Source organism: Neoarius graeffei, chromosome 20, assembly GCF_027579695.1.
Source record: "Neoarius graeffei isolate fNeoGra1 chromosome 20, fNeoGra1.pri, whole genome shotgun sequence".
Lineage (NCBI taxonomy): Eukaryota > Metazoa > Chordata > Actinopteri > Siluriformes > Ariidae > Neoarius > Neoarius graeffei.
In genome coordinates, this window is record NC_083588.1 from 10510261 (window position 1) to 10529985 (window position 19725).

The 19725-nt window shown below is 44.0% G+C and overlaps 1 protein-coding gene across 3 annotated transcripts in view; it reads left to right on the forward strand.

Annotated features, from left to right (window-relative positions):
• LOC132868380 (putative methyltransferase NSUN7) overlaps positions 1 to 19725 on the forward strand; it is an 87944-nt gene that overhangs the window by 1566 nt on the left and 66653 nt on the right. The window contains exons 1-2 of one of the 3 annotated variants that reach the window (XM_060901219.1): positions 161 to 164; positions 2746 to 3087. In XM_060901219.1, the coding sequence (XP_060757202.1) occupies positions 2763 to 3087 (325 nt within the window). In that variant the 5' untranslated portion in view covers positions 161 to 164; positions 2746 to 2762. Of the gene's footprint in view, positions 1 to 63; positions 165 to 2745; positions 3088 to 19725 lie in introns of those variants that run through there. The other 2 variants (XM_060901218.1, XM_060901220.1) reach the window with 2 other exon arrangements.

Here is a 19725-nt window from a genome sequence, read left to right on the forward strand (position 1 = left end):
AACCTACATGCCTTTGCGGGAAACCGGAGCAAACCCACACGAACACGGGGAGAGCATGCAAACTCCACACAGAAAGGCCCTCGCCGGCCGCCGGGCTCAAACCCAGGACCTTCTTGCTGTGCGGAGACAGTGCTAACCACTACGCCACCGTGCCGCCCTAAGAAGTAAGCAATTTATTATATATTTTTTTCATCAAAGTTGCATTTTGTGGCTTCGAAGCTAAGTTTTAGTGTGCCGTTTCTAGAACACAACGTTAAGAAAACGTGGAAGAATACACTATGGTAGAGCAATCAACATTGACAAGATCGTTGACATCTTTGCCATTCGTCATCCATGATGCCTTTTACTTCGAAACATTTTGGCCGATGAGCAGTAAGACAACAAGAATAGAGAGATCTACATCGGTTGACTAGGGTAAGATGTCGAGCTGCCATTCATACACTGCCGGATAAAACTGATTTGGCCAAATCATTGTCCGACATCTCAACAGCTTGCGACATGAGATGAAAGAATGATGCAAAGACCGCGTTATTTTATTCTGAAATGTATTCAGTGTATTTTTTCATTTACAAACCTCTGGGTATGTACTCAGGCTGCCAGTCAGTGTGTGACCCCCCCCCCCCCCCCCCCCCCCCCCCCCGAAAAATCCTAGCTACTCCCGTGAGTTAACGTTGCTCTAGACACATTAAAAACTTTTTTTTTTGCAGGAGCAATAAAATTATTTTTCAGTCAACAAATTGTGTCAAATTATTGATTTCTTTCGTAAGCAGCAGCATAGCAACTGTTATTTGTTATAACAGTAACAAACCGTGAATGCCACAACTGACCAATCAGAATCGAGTATTCAAATGATCCATGTAATAATGCGAAATAAACCTGTCCAGGGTGATACAAGACTGTCATCTTGTTGGGATTTATTTCACAGTCATGACTTGGACATTATCCCTTACAAGTCATTCACAAGCCTTAGTTTTCCAAACCAGTAAAAACTAGATGGGCACTCATGAGAGTGCATACCTTCGCCAAGTCACATCCTGTATTATCAATATCAAAATCAAATCATTTGAACGTTGGATAATACTAAAGCTGGACACCAAATTTTATCCAAATCTGTTCATTACTTTTTGAGTTGCATTGGGAACTGGCAAAAAAAAATCCTGGCTCTGCATACAAATCTGGATCCCGGATCCGCATACATATCCGGAGTTGCATCAAAATCTACTCGACTGCTGCTTGGCCCATGGCTCACCTTTCCACCAAATTTCATCAAAATCCGTTCACTATTTTTTGAGTTACGTTGGGAAAAGACAAACAAAAAATGGAGGCTAAAACATAACTTCCTCCAACAAATTTTGCGGAAGTAAGCTGTGATCTGTATTTGCACAAGGTAGAAAGTAGGGCTGAACGATATATCGTTATTGTATCTATATCTCGATATGAACATTCAAGATATTAATATCGAAAAAGTAACGATATAGACGACATAGATTTCCCCTCCCCGTGCTCGCCCTGCATGTACAGCACTGGCAGTCACAACAAACATCATTTTTACGATTGCCCTTGAATGCACCGTTAAGGCCAGCCAACCACAAACCTTATTTCATGCTTGCTGTGGATCGACAGCTGAAGCCAACCAATGACAAACATATGAAGGCGGGAGTGAGGGAGACAGAGACCGACGCGCGCGCACACTACAGACACAGCGGGGAAATTAAAAAGAAAGAAAGAAAGAAAATGAGTGCGGAAGATAATGCGGCCGGTGGCGGTGCAGAATCTGACTTGGTGCCAAAACATAAATCATCCTCCATTATTTGGAGGTATTTTGGATTCAAAAAGGACGATGTTAACCAGAGTGAGGTGTTGTGCAGGTCATGCTTAGCAAAAATTGTGACGAAGCAAGGTAGCACAACAAACATGTTTCACCACCTGAAACAACACCATCGCGTGCTGCACGAAGAGTGTATGACAATGAGAGAAACACCGGGGACTTCTCAGTCATCCCAAAATAAGCCAAAGCAAAGTTTGATTGCTGATGCGTTCAGTAGCGTTACACCGTACAAGTCGACGTCCACCAGACATAAAGAAATTGCAGACGCTATAACATACCACATTGCAAAAGACATGGTACCTGTATACACAGTCTCGAAAGAGGGCTTTAAAAAATTGGTTCGGACGCTGGACAAGCGTTATAAAATACCATCCCGAACACATTTTAATCAAGTGGCCATTCCGAAACTCTATAATGAGTGTAAAATAAATGTTGAATCCGAGCTCCGTGAAATCGATCATTTCGCCACAACCATGGACCTACTGTTAAAGCAGAGCTACAGTAAAATGTTTGATTTGTAATTTATTTGTTCGTAATTTATGTTAATGTTGATGACTGGCAGTGAGTTCTTAAAAATAAAACTGCATTTTCCACATTTTTTTGTACTATGATGTTTTTATTTTTCTGAAAAATGCTTGGTTTTCACTGAACCCATAGTCATATCGTATCATATCGATATCGAGATATCTGGCATGAATATCGAGATATGAAATTTTGTTCATATCGTTCAGCCCTGGTAGAAAGTACGGTTTATCACTGATGCTGTTAGCATGAATTGGGATTTTGTAATCAAATTCATTTGTGCTACTCTACTTGCACTCTTGAACATAGAGGACGTCACCAGTTTGTCCCTTGTTTACGTGCAAGTCGATAATCCTATATTCATGCATGTTTGGTATGTTTATTCTGATTTGAAGAAAACGAAGGCGCCAGAATGGTGAAGCAGGCTGCTCCTCGCCAACCTTTGTCTCGCAAACATTCATCTCGAACAGAACTCTTGTCACCTTTAGCTCCTTGGACCCCTCCGTCACCTCCGGCCCTGGATCACGACCCTTCCCTCGTTCTGGGATGGAAGCCAAGCAGCGTTCCTGACCACGTTTTTCTCGATGCTGCCACCATTTTCCGAAATGCACAAAAGGACAAGGCCACCGCTCACCAGCTCATCGGCTATGGGAAGAGGTCAAAGCGAACGGTGCTGAAGGTCAAGGATGAGGTGTGGCAGCGCAAAGCCTACGAGCTGGCCTTCAACACGCTCAAATGTAAGTGTGTGGTAATGTACGCAAGCTCGTCCAGTCAGTATTTGCCGTTCTAGGGGCAAAATAATATACACCGATCAGCCAAAACATAACCACCACTGACAGGTGCAGTGAATAACATTGATTGTCATGACAGTAGCACCTGTCAAGGGGTAGGATATATGAGGCAGCAAGAGAACAGTCAGTTCTTTTGAAGTTGATGTGTTGGAAGCAGTAAAAATGGGCAAATGTAAGGATCTGTGCAACTTTGACAAGGACCAAATTGTAATGGCCAGATGACTGGGTCTGAGCATCTCCAAAATGGCACACCTTGTGGGGTGTTCCCGGTATGCGGAGGTTAGTACCTGAAAAAGTGGTCCAAGGAAGGACAACCAGTGAACCGGTGACAGGGTCATGGGCGGCCAAGGCTCACTGATTTGCACGGGGCATGAAGGCTAGCCCATATGGTCCAATCCCACAGAAGAGATACTGTAGCACAAACTGCTGAAAAAGTTAATGCTGGCTAAAACAGAAAGGTGTCTTTTGGTAGGTACTAACCACTGCATACCAGGAACACCCCACAAGATGTGTCATTTTGAAGATGTCGAAAACAGAAAGGTGTCAGCATGAACTTTTTCAGCAGTTTGTGCTACAGTAGTTCTTCTGTGGGATTGGACCATATGGGCTAGCATTCGTGCCCCATGCAAATCAATGAGCCTTGGGACACCCATGTCCCTGTCGCCGGTTCACCGGTTGTCCTTTGGATCCTTGGACCACTTTTGGTTGGTACTCACCACTGCATCCCAGGAACACCCCACAAGGTGTGCCATTTTGGAGATGCTCAGACCCAGTCATCTAGCCATCACAATTTGGCCCTTGTCAAAGTCACTCAGATCCTTGCACTTGCCCATTTTTCCTCCTTCCAATACATCATATTCAAGAACTGACTGTTCTCTTGCTGCCTAATATATCCCACCCCTTGACAGGTGCCATTGTAATGACAGAATCAATGCTATTTACTTCACCTATCAGTGGTCGTGATGTTATGGCTTATCGGTGTACATCTTTATTTCTTTCGATATTTCATGTACATTTCATACATTTGAACAGGAAGTTTCTAAGCTGTTGCATTGGACATTTACTTTGAAATAACATACTCATACTTGAAGCTCAATGACTGTGCAACCTTTTCTTTTCTCTCTCTGTCACGCTCTGCCTCTCTTTTTCATGTGCTCTTTCACCGACTCGGTCTCTTTGAACATAATTTCACTGTTATATATACATACACTTCCATAAAAAGTCGCCAAAAGTAATTGGTTGCCAAGGGTTACCGTCTGCAATTTTGAACAAACCCATGTTGCTTCTCATCTGCTGTAGAAACACAGTGTCGGGGAAAGCGTTGTGAATGTTAAGAGGCAAGTTGGTCCAGGGTTGCTGAGCCTCATGGCATCAGTGACAGAAAGACTACCTTGGGGTCTGTTGCTCATGTGGATCATCACGGTCCCTGGTTTAATCCTGAGCCAGTGGACAATCCTGAGGTTGTTGTGTTGACCTCGTGGGAGCTTCCCAACCTCATATAACATGGCAGTAGATTAGATTAGATTAGATTAGATTAGATTAGATTAGATTAGATTAGATTAGATTAGATTAGATAAAACTTTATTGATCCCTTTGGGCGGGTTCCCTCAGGGAAATTAAGATTCCAGCAGCATCATTACAGATAAACAGAGAAAAGAAATAGAGAAAAACTCCTAGATAAATTAAAATAAATTAAGTATTTACATATACAAATATAAAAAGAATAAGATATGGGGAAGAGAGGAAGGGGGTAAGGAGGGGGGAAAAGGTGGGGAGAAGGGGGGGCAGTAGGAGAGATATTGCATTTTATATTGCACATTGTCCGGTATTGCTTATTGTTAGGCTAGGCTACTGCTCCTTCCCGTCCTCTGTCCTCCTGTTACCCCTCCTCCCCCCCAGAGAGGAGTTGTACAGTCTGATGGCGTGAGGGACAAAGGAGTTTTTGAGTCTGTTCGTCCTGCACTTGGGAAGGAGCATTCTGTCACTGAACAGGCTCCTCTGGTTGCTGATGACGGTGTGCAGAAGGTGACTGGCATCGTCCATGATGTTCAGTAGTTTGTCCATTGACCTCTTCTCTGCCACCGTCACCAGAGAGTCCAGCTTCATGCCGACCACAGAGCCGGCCCGCCTGATCAGTTTGTCCAGCCTGGATGTGTCCTTCTTGGATGTGCTGCCCCCCCAGCACACCACGGTGTAAAACAGGACACTGGCGACCACAGACTGATAGAACATCCACAGGAGTTTCCTGCAGATGTTAAAGGACTGCAGCCTCCTAAGGAAGTATAGCCTGCTCTGTCCCTTCCTGTATAAGTGTTTGGTGTTGCAAGTCCAGTCCAGCTTGCTGTCCAGCCACAGCCCGAGGTACTTGTAGGAATCCACAGCCTCCACCTCGACTCCCTCGATCAGAACTGGTCGTGACCTTGGTCTGGACCTCCCAAAGTTAATGACCAGCTCCTTGGTCTTCGAGGTGTTGAGCTGCAGATGGTTCCTGTTGCACCACACAGCAAAGTCCCTCACCAGGATACTCCTCCTCTCTGTCGTCACTGCTACACCCAACGATGGCTGTGTCATCGGCAAACTTCTGAATGTGACACAGCTCCGAGTTGTAGCAGAAGTCCGCGGTGTACAGGGTGAAGAGAAGAGGGGCCAGCACCGTGCTCTGGTGCTGCTAATCACAGTGTCAGACGTGATGTCCTTCAGCCTGACGTACCGCGGCCTGTCAGTGAGGTAGCTGGAGATCCAGGTGACCAGGCAGGGGTCCACTCGCATCCTGTTCAGTTTGTCCTGAAGCAATAGGGGCTGGACGGTGTTGAAGGCACTTGAGAAGTCCAAGAAGAGGATCCTCACTGTGCCATTTCCCTTATCCAGATGCGAGTGGGCTTGGTGTAGCACGTAGAGGATGGCGTCTTCCACACCGACACCTGCCTGGTACGCAAACTGCAGACAGTCCTGGGCATGCTGTACCTGGGGTCTGAGGAGGCTGAGGAAGAGCCACTCCAACGTCTTCATCAGATGTGAAGTGAGTGCCACCAGTCGGAAGTCGTTCAGCTCGCTGGGCCGATTCTTTTTGGGAACTGGAACGATACATGATGTCTTCCAGAGGGTGGGCACTCTCCCCAGCTGCAGGCTGAGGTTGAAGATGCGTTGGAGTGGTTCACCCAGTTCAGCAGCGCAGGTCTTCAGTAGTCAGGGACACACCTTGTCCGGGCCTGCTGCTTTCCTGGGGTGAAGCTTCCTCAGTTGACCTCTGACCTGGTCTGCAGTAATGCATGGAGGAGTCTGTGTTGAGGTGGGGGAGGAGGGGGCTGCTGTGATGACTGGGGGGAGGTGTGTTGAGGGAAGAAGGAGAGATGGCTGCAGTGAGGGAGAGGGTGGGGGGGACGTGGGCTGGTTGAACTGATTGAAAAAGTCATTCAACTCATTCGCCCTCTCCACTGTCCCCTCAACAACTCTGGTCTTTGTATTGTGGCCTGTGATGGTTTTCACACCTTCCCAGAACTCCCTCATGCTGTTCTCCTTCAGCTTCTGCTCCACCTTCCTCCTGTAGCTGTCCTTAGCTTCCCTCACGCAGCGTTTTATCTCCTGCTGTGCTGCTTTCATCGCCTCCCTATCCCTGCTCCTGAAGGCGGCCTTCTTCCTGTTGAGGACAGCTTTGACTTCCTGTGTTACCCATGGCTTGTTATTAGGGTAACACCGGACAGTTTTAGCGGGGGAGACCACGTTAGCGCAGAAATTAAGGTAATCCGTCAGACAGTCACTGCGTTTACATGCACATCCAAATCGAGCTACTGTCGGTAATCGAGCTAAGGGTCCCAGCAGGGGTGCCAGAGAAATCCAATCCTATATGCACACAAGGAAATCGAGCTATTGTGTGAGGTACATTGTGCACCCGAGCCACAGGTGGCGCTACACGCCCCATCGTGTTGGTACACTTCCGGTTGTTGTCATGAAGAAGAGCTATTCAAGAGTATAAACAAAATTATCAGCAGTGCTGCTAGATACTGCTGACGTTTTCCAGCCCAAAATGTTCAAATCTGCCAAAATGCACTTAAAACCGCCCAATCTGGCAACACTGGTTCACAAGTTCCGTGCTCAAACTGTTAGGCTTGCTCTAACAGACTGTATGGCTACAAACTGTCCTGCGCAGACCACTGTTTTGTAAGACAACTTATTTTGCACAATTGTATATTTTTCTAAAGTCCATTTTTTGCTTACAAAAAATATTTTTTTTGCTTACAATTTAACTTATGTCTTAATAAACACACAAAAAAGTTCAATTGTTTTGTTTTTATTGACATTCTTCAGATGTTGGACATATATATATATATATATATATATATATATATATATATATATACACACACACACACACAAATACAATGACTTGTTTATGTACACAATTCACAGCTATGCAACAGCTGTACAGATGTATTTGGTGATACAGTAAGTGAGCTAAATTTTAACAGTGCAAACAATGCCACAAAAAGAAAAGATTCATGCCGTTGTCATGATTCGTTGTCATGCCGACCGAGGCTGTTGTGTTTCCCGCTTGTGGTCTCGTCACTCGTCACTTCCGGAAGGGGCAGTGCTGAAGTAAGTAGCTCGACTACATAGCTCGATAGGGTTTACATGCACTAAGTAGCTCGGCAAAAATCGCATAATCTAGGTCGTGTAGCTCGATTACGAGAAATCAAGTTCGGTTCGATTTCAGCCTAGCTAAGGTGTTTCCATGGCATTTAGAACTTTGATTTCAGTCGAGCAATGGCAGAAATTCGATTTTCTCTATGTGCATGTAAACGCACTGTGTCAGCCCGTCTATGTCCTCACAGTGTGGGCTAAGCAGCACATCCCAGTCCGTGATGTCATAACAGTCCCTGAGGGCATCTTCCATTTCAGGGGACCACCTCCAGTAGGCAGACTAGCTGGAATTAATTTGCCGAAGTTGTAAATCAGTGAGTGATTACATGCATGGGCATTCATCCGTCCATTGATCCTTCTGTCCTTCTGTTACATCATGTTATTTCTCCACTATATTGACCATAGCTGAGGCATGTCTGGAAAGCCTTGAATTGTGGAACGAGCCTCACCTATTCTGTCAGGATCTCCTTACTGCAAAACCAATATGCGGAAAGCAGTCCTTAATACAACGCAAGCGCCATGTAAATGATCTGAAGCTGTGTTAAGAGGCCATCACATTAATCTCATTTGAATAAGGGACCTAATGTCTCAGGCAGGCTGATGGGTAGTTCATCCCCAACCAGGACTTTGGTGCCAAGGGTTTGCCTAAGTGCTCTAATTACCACCATTCAAAATGCACAAACACCTTCAATAAAACTTGAGAGGTTTGGCGTTGTGCCAAGATGATCAGGAAAGGACTGACATGCTCTAAAATGACAAAAATATCATATCCTGTACAAAATAATAAATGTTGCATGGTATTTTCGGGAAAGTTGATTATTTTCTTCAAGCAGCAAGGACTTGTACAAAGCAGGCCTGTTGCTGATCTGTTTGCTAAGTCAGGTCTCGTAAAAATACCATCTAAGTGGCACATCTTCCACTGGATTGTGGAAACCATCTCCTTAGTGATGGCAACAATGGGTTGTCACTACCGGAGCCTGAGTGCGCTCCACAAGGGGGATGGATATGTCCTGGGCCTGATTCAATGCGAATATCAGTGACAGATGTTTCTGTGTCAGCTGCTTGGACTTCATTTCATAAGTTGGTGGATTTTAGTGCTTGGTTGTTGTGATGCCATCTGTGGCTAAAACCATCCATCTTCTTGACTAAATGGGGGGCAATCTGGTCTCTCATCCCGCCTCCTCAACTACAGCTGTGCAGGGAATGTATCTTCCATACTATGTACAGTGCTAAGCGTAAATGAGTACACCCCCTTTGAAAAGTAACATTTTAAACAATATCTCAGTGAACACAAACAATTTCCAAAATGTTGACAAGACAAAGTTTAATATAACATCTGCTTAACTTATAACGTGAAAGTAAGATTAATAATATAACTTAGATTACACATTTTTCAGTTTTACTCAAATTAGGGTGGTGCAAAAATGAGTACACCCCACAACAAAAACTACTACATCTAGTACTTTGTATGGCCTCCATGATTTTTAATGACAGCACCAAGTCTTCTAGGCATGGAATGAACAAGTTGGCGACATTTTGCAACATCAATCTTTTTCCATTCTTCAACAACGACCTCTTTTAGTGACTGGATGCTGGATGGAGAGTGATGCTCAACTTGTCTCTTCAGAATTCCCCATAGGTGTTCGATTGGGTTCAGATCAGGAGACATACTTGGCCACTGAATCGCTTTCACCCTGTTCTTCTTCAGAAATCCAACAGTGGCCTTAGGTGTGTGTTTCGGGTTATCATGTTGGAAAAGTGCACGACGACCAAGGGCACGGAGTGATGGTAGCATCTTCTCTTTCAGTATAGAGCAATATGTCTGTGAATTCATGATGCCATCAATGAAATGCAGCTCCCCGACACCAGCAGCACTCATGCAGCCCCACATAAGGACACTGCCACCACCATGTTTCACTGTAGGCACCATGCATTTTTCTTTGTGTTCCTCACCTTTGCGATGCCATACAGTTTTGAAGCCATCAGTTCCAAAAACATTTATCTTGGTCTCATCACTCCAGAGTATAGAGTCCCAGTAGTCTTCATCTTTGTCAGCATGGGCCCTGGCAAACTCTAGGCAGGCTTTTTTGTGCCTGGGCTTTAGGAGAGGCTTCTTTCATGGACGGCATCCACGCATGCCATTCCTCTGCAGCGTACGCCGTATTGTGTCACCGGAAATAGTCACCCCAGTTTGGCTTTCTACTTCTTTCGATAACTGCAGTGAACTTGCATGCCGATTTTCTTCAGCCCTTCTCGTCAGAAGACGCTCCTGTTGAGGTGTTAACTTCCGTGGGTGACCTGGACGTCTCTGTGAGATGGTTGCAGTTCCATCTTTCTGAAACTTTTGTATCACTTTTGCTACAGTATTCTGACTGATAAGTAAAGCTTTGCTGATCTTCTTGTAGCCTTCACCTTTGTGGTGTAAAGAAATTATTTTCTTTGGGGAATTCTGAAGAGACAAGTTGACCATCACTCTCCATCCAGCATCCAGTCACTAAAAGAGGTCATTGTTGAAGAATGGAAAAAGATTGATGCTGTAAAATGTCGCCAACTTGTTCATTCCATGCCTAGAAGACTTGGTGCTGTCATTAAAAATCATGGAGGCCATACAAAGTACTAGATGTAGTAGTTTTTCTTGTGGGGTGTACTCATTTTTGCACCACCCTAATCTGAGTAAAACTGAAAAATGTGTAATCTAAGTTATATTATTAATCTTATTTTCACGTTATAAGTTAAACAAATGTTATATTAAACTTTGTCTTGTCAACATTTTGGAAATTGTTTGTGTTCACTGAGATATTGTTTAAAATGTTACTTTTCAAAGGGGGTGTACTCATTTACGCTCAGCACTGTATGTTACATCACCCCACAGTGAAGCATGGTGGTGGGGGCGCAAGCAAAGAGCTACTATTGTAACTCGAATTGATTGATTGAAAATCTTGACCCGTAATTTTCCCAAACTTCTTTTGATAGCTCCTCGGTCTTCAATGATGCTGTGTTTCAGCATGTTTAACTATGGCACTTTCAAGGAACAGATGTATTTATGTTGAGATCATGTGACATTTTAATTGCACAGAGGCCGACTCCGTTGAAATAATTGTGTCTTTTGTCAAATTTAAATGGTTATTTGAAAATAATTTTGTTAACTATGTTGATTTTTCAGGCGGCACGGTGGTGTAGTGGTTAGCGCTGTCGCCTCACAGCAAGAAGGTCCGGTTTCGAGCCCCGTGGCCAGCAAGGGCCTTTCTGTGTGGAGTTTGCATGTTCTCCCCGTGTCCGCGTGGGTTTCCTCCGGGTGCTCCGGTTTCCCCCACAGTCCAAAGACATGCAGGTTAGGTTAACTGGTGACTCTAAATTGACCGTAGGTGTGAATGTGAGTGTGAATGGTTGTCTGTGTCTATGTGTCAGTCCTGTGATGACCTGGCGACTTGTCCAGGGTGTACCCCGCCTTTCGCCCGTAGTCAGCTGGGATAGGCTCCAGCTTGCCTGCGACCCTGTAGAACAGGATAAAGCGGCTAGAGATAATGAGATGAGATGAGATGTTGATTTTTCAGCCCACGTATATATTAAAAGCTATTTTGTCTGGATTCGTGACATATGTAATCCCAGTAAAGGCCATTTCACTTCCTGGTTGTAACACTCCAAAATGTGGAACAGTTTAAGGGGGTGAATATTTATGTCGTGAACTGTGTAACACCACAGGATTTTTAGCCAGCGGTTATGAACATGGCAGTGTTCGTCTGTGAAGGTTCTCAGTCATCCAGGTCATCGTAGACCATAGGTGCTCAAGAAGGCAACTGGACTTGCTTGAAATCCTTGAAGCCGTTTCGCCTCTCATCCTAAAGGCTTCTTCAGTTCTGTCTGACGAGTGGGGAGTTCCAGGTATTTATCCTCTAGTGGACCAAAAGCAACCTTCAGGAGAGCTGTTGAGGTCACATGGGTCATTGACCCTCTCAGGCTACATCCACACGACAACGGCAACGAGATTTTTTTTTTAGCGGGTAAAAAAAATATCGCGTCCACATGGGCAACGGATCAGTAAAATATCAGGTCCATATGGCAACGCAACGCTTGCTGAAAACGATGCAATACACATGCCACACCACTACGTGCGCTGTAAGACGGTCCCATCGGAGACACCAGAACAATAGAAGAAGAAGTAGGACGCATGCGCATGTAATGGGTTTATTTTTTTCCACTTGCTATTGTGTGTAGTGGTGGGGAAATTCTGCGCTGGCCCTTTAAGAGCGCAGGTAGTTATGGGAACGAGGCGCTGGCCTCTTTCAGTTCGTTTTGGAAATGTAAGCGCCAATGCCACTGGATGTTTGCAGCCCGTCCTCAGCAGTGTATTTGTGTCTCATTTCTTCAGAATAAAAAGACTGGTGAACAACACAACGCAACGTCTGTTACACGCATAAACCCCTTCTTCTACCCGGCGTGAAGCACTCACAGGAACAAGCACACAACAACAAGAAGAAGATGGCTGCGACTACGCGAGGAAATTGTGCCTTCTGTGTGTACAAATTAGTTTTATTAGTGTGCATAGTTTTATATAACTTAATTTTCTTATTGTGTGTGAACATTTTGAAAAGCATTTTTATATAATTCATATAACTTTTTATATTGTGTGTGAACATTTTGAAAAGCAGTCTTATCCAATAAAAAAAAGAAATTCGAGAAATGGTTCAGTTACTTGTTTATTTAAAAGAAAAGCTGTATACAAAAGTGAATGCAATGCAGTGGTTCATACAAAACAGTCTGTTGAAGGGTCTTCTGACCCTTTTCCCCTCTGCCTCCATTATAGTCAGGTAACTGTTGCTTTGTGTGGAAGGCTGTACTTTCTGTTCATCAAAGCAGGTGTAAATTGTCTGTCTGGCAGGTCAGTCAGGTTAATGTGTAAACAATTTCAATTTCTGTTGTTGTTACGAATGATGCGCGCGAGAGTGCTGCTTATTCTGGTCATGTGGTTGTGACGTCATCGTAAACAAATCCATTCTACTCATCCAGACGACTTCGCAACGGCTCCGTTGCCAGATTTTTTCACTCTGGAACCCGTTCTCAAAAGATTTCGTTTTGGGGCAGCCGAAACGATAAAAAATTTTATCAGATTCACCTGAATCCATTGCCATGTGGACAGGGCCTCAGTCATCCTGTAAGTTGTTAGGGTCACTGGAGGCCGAGTGTGAATGATTTTAGCAGCCTAGACCCATTGATCACCCTAACGACCCTCTAGGCTGCTAACACCGTTCATGTTCAGTGATCTGAACACCTACAGGATGACTGAGAGGGTCAACGACTCTCCTTCAGGTTACTTTTGGTCCACGAGAGGATAAATACCTGGAACTCCCCACACCTCAGATGCCCCTTTTCCACCAAAGCAGTTCCAGGGCTGGTTCGGGGCCAGTGCTTAGTTTGGAACCGGGTTTTCTGTTTCCACTGACAAAGAACTGGCTCTGGGGCTAGAAAAACCGGTTCCAGGCTAGCACCAACTCTCTGCTGGGCCAGAGGAAAGAACCACTTACGTCAGCGGGGGGCGGAGTTGTTAAGACCAACAACAATAACAAGACCACGAAAGATCGCCATTTTTAAGCGACGAGAAGCAGCAGCTGTACAAACGCGAAGTCATCCATTATTATTATTATTATTATTGTTGTTGTTGCTGCTGCTGCTGCTTCTTCCGTGTTGTTTTTGCTTCGATATTCGCGCCAAGGTTTATGCAAATGTAGTGACGTAACTGATGTATACAGCGACGTAATGACGTATACAACGACGTAACTGACGTATACAGCGACGTAATGACGTGTCTTCTCTTAGCACCGCGAGCTATGGAAAAGCAAACTGGTTCTCAACTGGCTCGCAATTTGAACGAGTTGTGAACCAGCACCAGCACTGGCCCCGAACCAGCCCTGGAACTGATTTGGTGGAAAAGGGGTAAGACAGAACTGAAGAAGCCTTTCGGATGAGAGGTGAAACGTCTTCAAGAATTTCAAGCAAGTCCAGTTGCCTTCTTGAGCACATGGCAGTGTTCGTTTACAAGATTCTTATTTTGAACAAATTTAAAGGCGTGGTCACATGGATCCCGTTACTTTGAAAAATGGCCTGTGAACAAAATGGCAGACAAAATTATGATGATGTATATTTTCAGTTGTTTAATTGGTTATAAAGGCAATTATCATGAAATGTCGACACCTTTCCAAAGTTAATTGAAGATATTAAATGTCATAAACGTGTGTGTGTGTGTGTGTATCCAGGACAAATTGCACTCAAGGTGTCAATGGCAGGCCGAAACGAGTTTTGATAGGTTGATTGAGGAGTGAAGTGGGAAAAAGCTGGTGTGCCCAGGCGCAATCCCATTACCCACAGTGCGGCAAATCAATTTAGCCAATGATCTGCTGTCTGGGCAGCCCAAGGCGAGTGGGAGTTTGAGAATAGAGGGGGAGTGATAAACACACAGATAAAAGAGATTAGAAGAGGATGTGGTGGAGAAGCAGAGAGATTTTGAGATAGAGGGAAGGAATGAACACATCCATCGAGCACACCTTGTATCAGCACGGCTTTACACGAAACCCACGTTTCCCAGAATGCCAAATTGTTCAGGTGAAGCTTTTCTGATTCATTCGTGTTCCATTTTGTCCTTAATGTGAGAGTGCTGGCTGTTTTAAGAAGCACTGAGAGGAGACTTCATACGGTGCTATTTATGCGAGCTGCAAAATGTTTCTGTAAAGCCTCTCTTTCCTTCGCTGTTTTTAAGTTCAGAAAACAAAAAAAGACAAAGTTTGTTACCAAGAAACCGCAAATCCATCCTGAAGATTTTCCCATGGTGGAAAAACCTCCAAGTGTTCCTCTGACACTGGAGGCTCCTTCCATAAACGCGAAATAAATACCTCCTCACAGAAATCATGACCACATCAACAATTCCAATTGTTTGTTTCTATGAAGTATCCAATATATACGAGTCCCTGAATAATTTGCTCCAACAGAAACAATAAAATATAAGAATTAGGCACCTCAGGTGAAAATTCAAATTCAGTCCAAAAAACTTGAAACTGCCCTCGTTGAATGCAGAACAACATACTTTTTTACAGAATCAAAATATGTTTATCTGTTCTTGAGATCTCACGAAACAAAGATTGAAAAAAACATCTTAATTTTTCGAAAACTGACGTAATATTCTGTATGAGGATCACATGGTCCAAAATGGGCCTCATTAACAAACGAGATAAAATGTTTTGTCTTCATAACTTTTTTATTTTTCAAAATATTTTCATGGAAATTGGCAGGCACATAAATGGTTGTAGACTGAATACAAAGTTTGAAAAATTAGTCAAAACAAATAATGCAAATTAGTATTTAATTAGTATTAATTATGCTCATTAGGTAAAAATGTGGTGGCACGGTGGTGTAGTGGTTAGCGCTGTCGCCTCACAGCAAGAAGGTCCGGGTTTGAGCCCCGTGGCCGGCGAGGGCCTTTCTGTGCGGAGTTTGCATGTTCTCCCCGTGTCCGCGTGGGTTTCCTCCGGGTGCTCCGGTTTCCCCCACAGTCCAAAGACATGCAGGTTAGGCTAACTGGTGACTCTAAATTGACCGTAGGTGTGAATGTGAGTGTGAATGGTTGTCTGTGTCTATTGGCCCTTTTCCACTACCCTTTTTCAGCTCACTTCAGCTCGCTTCAGCTCACTTCAGCCCGACACGGCTCGCGTTTCGACTACCTCATAGCAGCACGACTCAGCTCACCTCAGCCCTGCTTAGCACCCAAAACTCGCACGGTTTTGGAGTAGGGCTGAAGCGAGCCCAACCGAGCCGAGTGGGGCTAGGGGCGTGAGGAGACACTCCCCTGTGCACTGATTGGTGAGGAGGAGTGTCCTCACACGCCCACACACGCCCCGCGAGCACGCTGGGATCTGTAAACACCGTAAACCCGGAAGAAGAAGAATTACGAGCATTTCTGAAGCCTTATGCGCCTCGCCTCATCTATACGCTCTTGCCAGTATCTGTTGGCGTTGTTGGAGACAACAAGCCACAGCACCAAGACCAGCAACACTAACGACTCCATGTCCTCCATGTTTATTGTTTACTATCCGGGTCGTGAGACTACCGCTTAAAAGATCACTGATGTCACTGTTTGCGCCGCCTAACGACATCACGTGACGTCCACCCACTTTCGCTAACTCCACCCAATGTGCCCACCCACTTCCAGCCAGCACGGTTCAGCGCGGTTGTAGTCGAAATACAACTCCAACAGCCCCACTCAGCTCGACTCAGCCCAACTCAGCACGGCACGGCTCAGCCCTACTCAGCCGCGTTGGTACTGGAAAAGCGGCATATGTGTCAGCCCTGTGATGACCTGGCAACTTGTCCAGGGTGTACCTCGCCTTTCGCCCGTAGTCAGCTGGGATAGGCTCCAACTTGCCTGCGACCCTGTAGATGGATAAAGTGGCTAGAGATAATGAGATGAGATGAGGTAAAAATGTTAAATCAGGACACTCAATAAAAAAAAAGTCATAAAATATTATTTATAATCCCCTATTTGTGCCCTGTAGGCCTTTGTATTTCTCAAGAGTAAGGCCTACTAGTGTTTATATGAAAGAATATAAATGATTATTTCAATTAATATTCACAGCTTTTAAGGCGAACCTCGAAAAAACTGTCTGATCCACATCCAATAAACAATTCACATTCATTGAATTGAAATTGACACTTGTGTTTCTGACTTCCGTTTTTTTAAAATATCATTCCAAGCACTAAGATCTCAATATTTTTCATCAAAACAACTCCATTTATATTCTAAAATAGTTATTTATTGACATGAATCAGTTTGACTTGAAAAAATAAGTAGGTAAAGCTATGAAAACTCACTTCAAAGTCTCCCGTGAAGCATAACCTCAAAACTAGCTGACGGAAAATTTTGCTGAATCCTTCATCAGAAACAGTGAGAGCGATGAGCGTCTGCATGGACAATTTTCACACCACGGCCCGCGAGCGTCTGATACGCCTATGAGAATGGTGTCAATACAAACCTTGTAGCCAAACTACTGTTTGAGCTGCTGTTATAGAAAATTAATCAGCACATCATTACACATTTATGATAACCTGGTCTGGGACAATGCATGTTGAGTAGATGGCAAAAGGGGGAGGAGCCATGGTGTCATGTCATGGATGTTATAAAGCTCTCAAGACACTGCTCGTGATGTACAGCAGATATCTCTTGTAATTTGCCAAGTTTATTTTGGACATGCATGTGTGTGGATAATCAGGGAATCTGCTATGATGATTCGGCTTGTATCGATTCAGGCTTGTTGCACGCTGAACACATTTAAATAGGATGGCACACCTGGGAAAGACCTAATCAACCCATCGTCTCTTTATCTGCAACAAAACAGAACCAGGCTCCAAAATCAATACAGCTTTCAGCGACACACACACACACACACACACACTGGGTTGACTATCTGGGTGTGGTTCGTCCACTGACTTAATTTTTGCTCTTGCTACAGAATGCTATCACCCAACCTACCCCGAATCTCAACTTTACTCACGAGAAAAGGGCAAAGACATCGGTCCCTCAAAATTCTCGATCATTCTGGGGACACTGAGGGGTCCTCATAAAAAACTGCACGCAGATATTATTTAAACTGGATGACATGCTACGACACAACGCATCAAAATACAAGTTTACATGACTAAACACGCAAACACTCGAATAATCTTTAAAATTAGCCCCTGGTGTATTATGTATTTTGTTTCCCGTGACAACAAGAACCATGTGCTTGTTTTATATTTTGTTCTAGTCCTGTCTCCGCCCATGTCTTGCCATATACCTTGTTATCTGATCGTGTTCACCTGTTTTGTGTTCATTCACGATTCGTTTGACTTCACAAAACTCCACTGGTTCATTGTTTCATCTGATCCTGTCGGAAAAGTCTTCTTCTGCTTTTGTGCTATTAGGGCCAAGCCATGACATCATCTGTCTCAGGCTGAATGGTCTCAAAGGAGGATGCTATCACGAGGCACGTCGCCAAGCACCAGACTCGCCCTTATTTGAAGAAGAGCCCGTGTAGCTGGAACGAACATCACAATTCACTTTGAACCAAGACTACAGCTCATTCTTACACAATTAAGAATAAATCTAAAGATTTTTCAAGTCAGTTTTATTTACATTTAGCAAAAGCATTGACACAAAGCAGCTTTAGAGAAGTCTGGGTGTATAAATGATTTACATTGAGATCCCTTATGAGCAAAAGGAAAGGCAGAGGCGACAAGAAAGGAAAAACTCCCTGAGACAACATGAGGATAAACCCCATGAGAGGAACCGGACTCAAAAGGGAAACTTGTCTGGGTAACACCGGATTGTAAGATGATGCAATATAATATGATGTGTGTTAAAAGGATACAGAAAGTGTTTCAGAAACGGCTGATCTCCTGGGCTTTTCACACACAACAGTCTCGAGAGTTTACACAGTATGGTGCAAAAAACAAACACAAAAAACATTGAGTGAGTGAGTGAGTGACAGTTCTGTGGGTGGAAACAAACGTCTTGTTGATAAGAGAGGTCAGAGGAAAATGGCCAGATTGGTTTGAGCTTTTTTGCCAGGAAGGATAGAGCAACTCTTTACAACCGTGGTGAGCAGAAAAGCATCTCAGCATGCAACAGAAAACAGAACAACACATTGGGTTCCAGTCCTGCAGCCAAAAACATGAACCTGAGAATCAAGAACAAGTTCTTCTTAAAGTGGCCGGTGAGCGTATCGAAACATACAGTTAGGTCCATAAATATTTGGACAGAGACAACATTTTTCTAATTTTGGTTCTGTACATTACCACAATGAATTTTGAACAAAACAATTCAGATGCAGTTGAAGTTCAGACTTTCAGCTTTAATTCAGTGGGTTGAACAAAATGATTGCATAAAAATGTGAGGAACTAAAGCATTTTTTAAACACAATCCCTTCGTTTCAGGGGCTCAAAAGTAATTGGACAAATTAAATAATTGTAAATAAAATGTTCATTTCTAATATTTGGTTGAAAACCCTTTGTTGGCAATGACTGCCTGAAGTCTTGAACTCATGGACATCACCAGACGCTGTGTTTCCTCCTTTTTAATGCTCTGCCAGGCCTTTACTGCAGCGGTTTTCAGTTGTTGTTTGTTTGTGGGCCTTTCTGTCTGAAGTTTAGTCTTTAACAAGTGAAATGCATGCTCAATTGGGTTGAGATCAGGTGACTGACTTGGCCATTCAAGAATATTCCACTTCTTTGCTTTAATAAACTCCTGGGTTGCTTTGGCTTTATGTTTTGGGTCATTGTCCATCTGTATTATGAAACGCTGACCAATCAGTTTGGCTGCATTTGGCTGGATTTGAGCACACAGTACGTCTCTGAATACCTCAGAATTCATCCGGCTGCTTCTGTCCTGTGTCACATCATCAGTAAACACTAGTGACCCAGTGCCACTGGCAGCCATGCATGCCCAAGCCATCACACTGCCTCCGCCGTGTTTTACAGATGATGTGGTATGCTTTGGATCATGAGCTGTACCACACCTTTGCCATACTTTTTTCTTGCCATCATTCTGGTAGAGGTTGATCTTGGTTTCATCTCTCCAAAGAATGTTCTTCCAGAACTGTGCTGGCTTTTTTAGATGTATTTTAGCAAAGTCCAATCTAGCCTTTTTATTCTTGAGGCTTATGAGTGGCTTGCACTGTGCAGTGAACCCTCTGTATCTACTTTCATGCAGTCTTCTCTTTATGGTAGATTTGGATATTGATACACCTACCTCCTGGAGAGTGTTGTTCACTTGGTTGGCTGTTGTGAAGGGGTTTCTCTTCACCATGGAAATTATTCTGCGATCATCCACCACTGTTGTCTTCTGTGGGCGTCCAGGTCTTTTTGCATTGATGAGTTCACCAGTGCTTTCTTTCTTTCTCAGGATGTACCAAACTGTAGATTTTG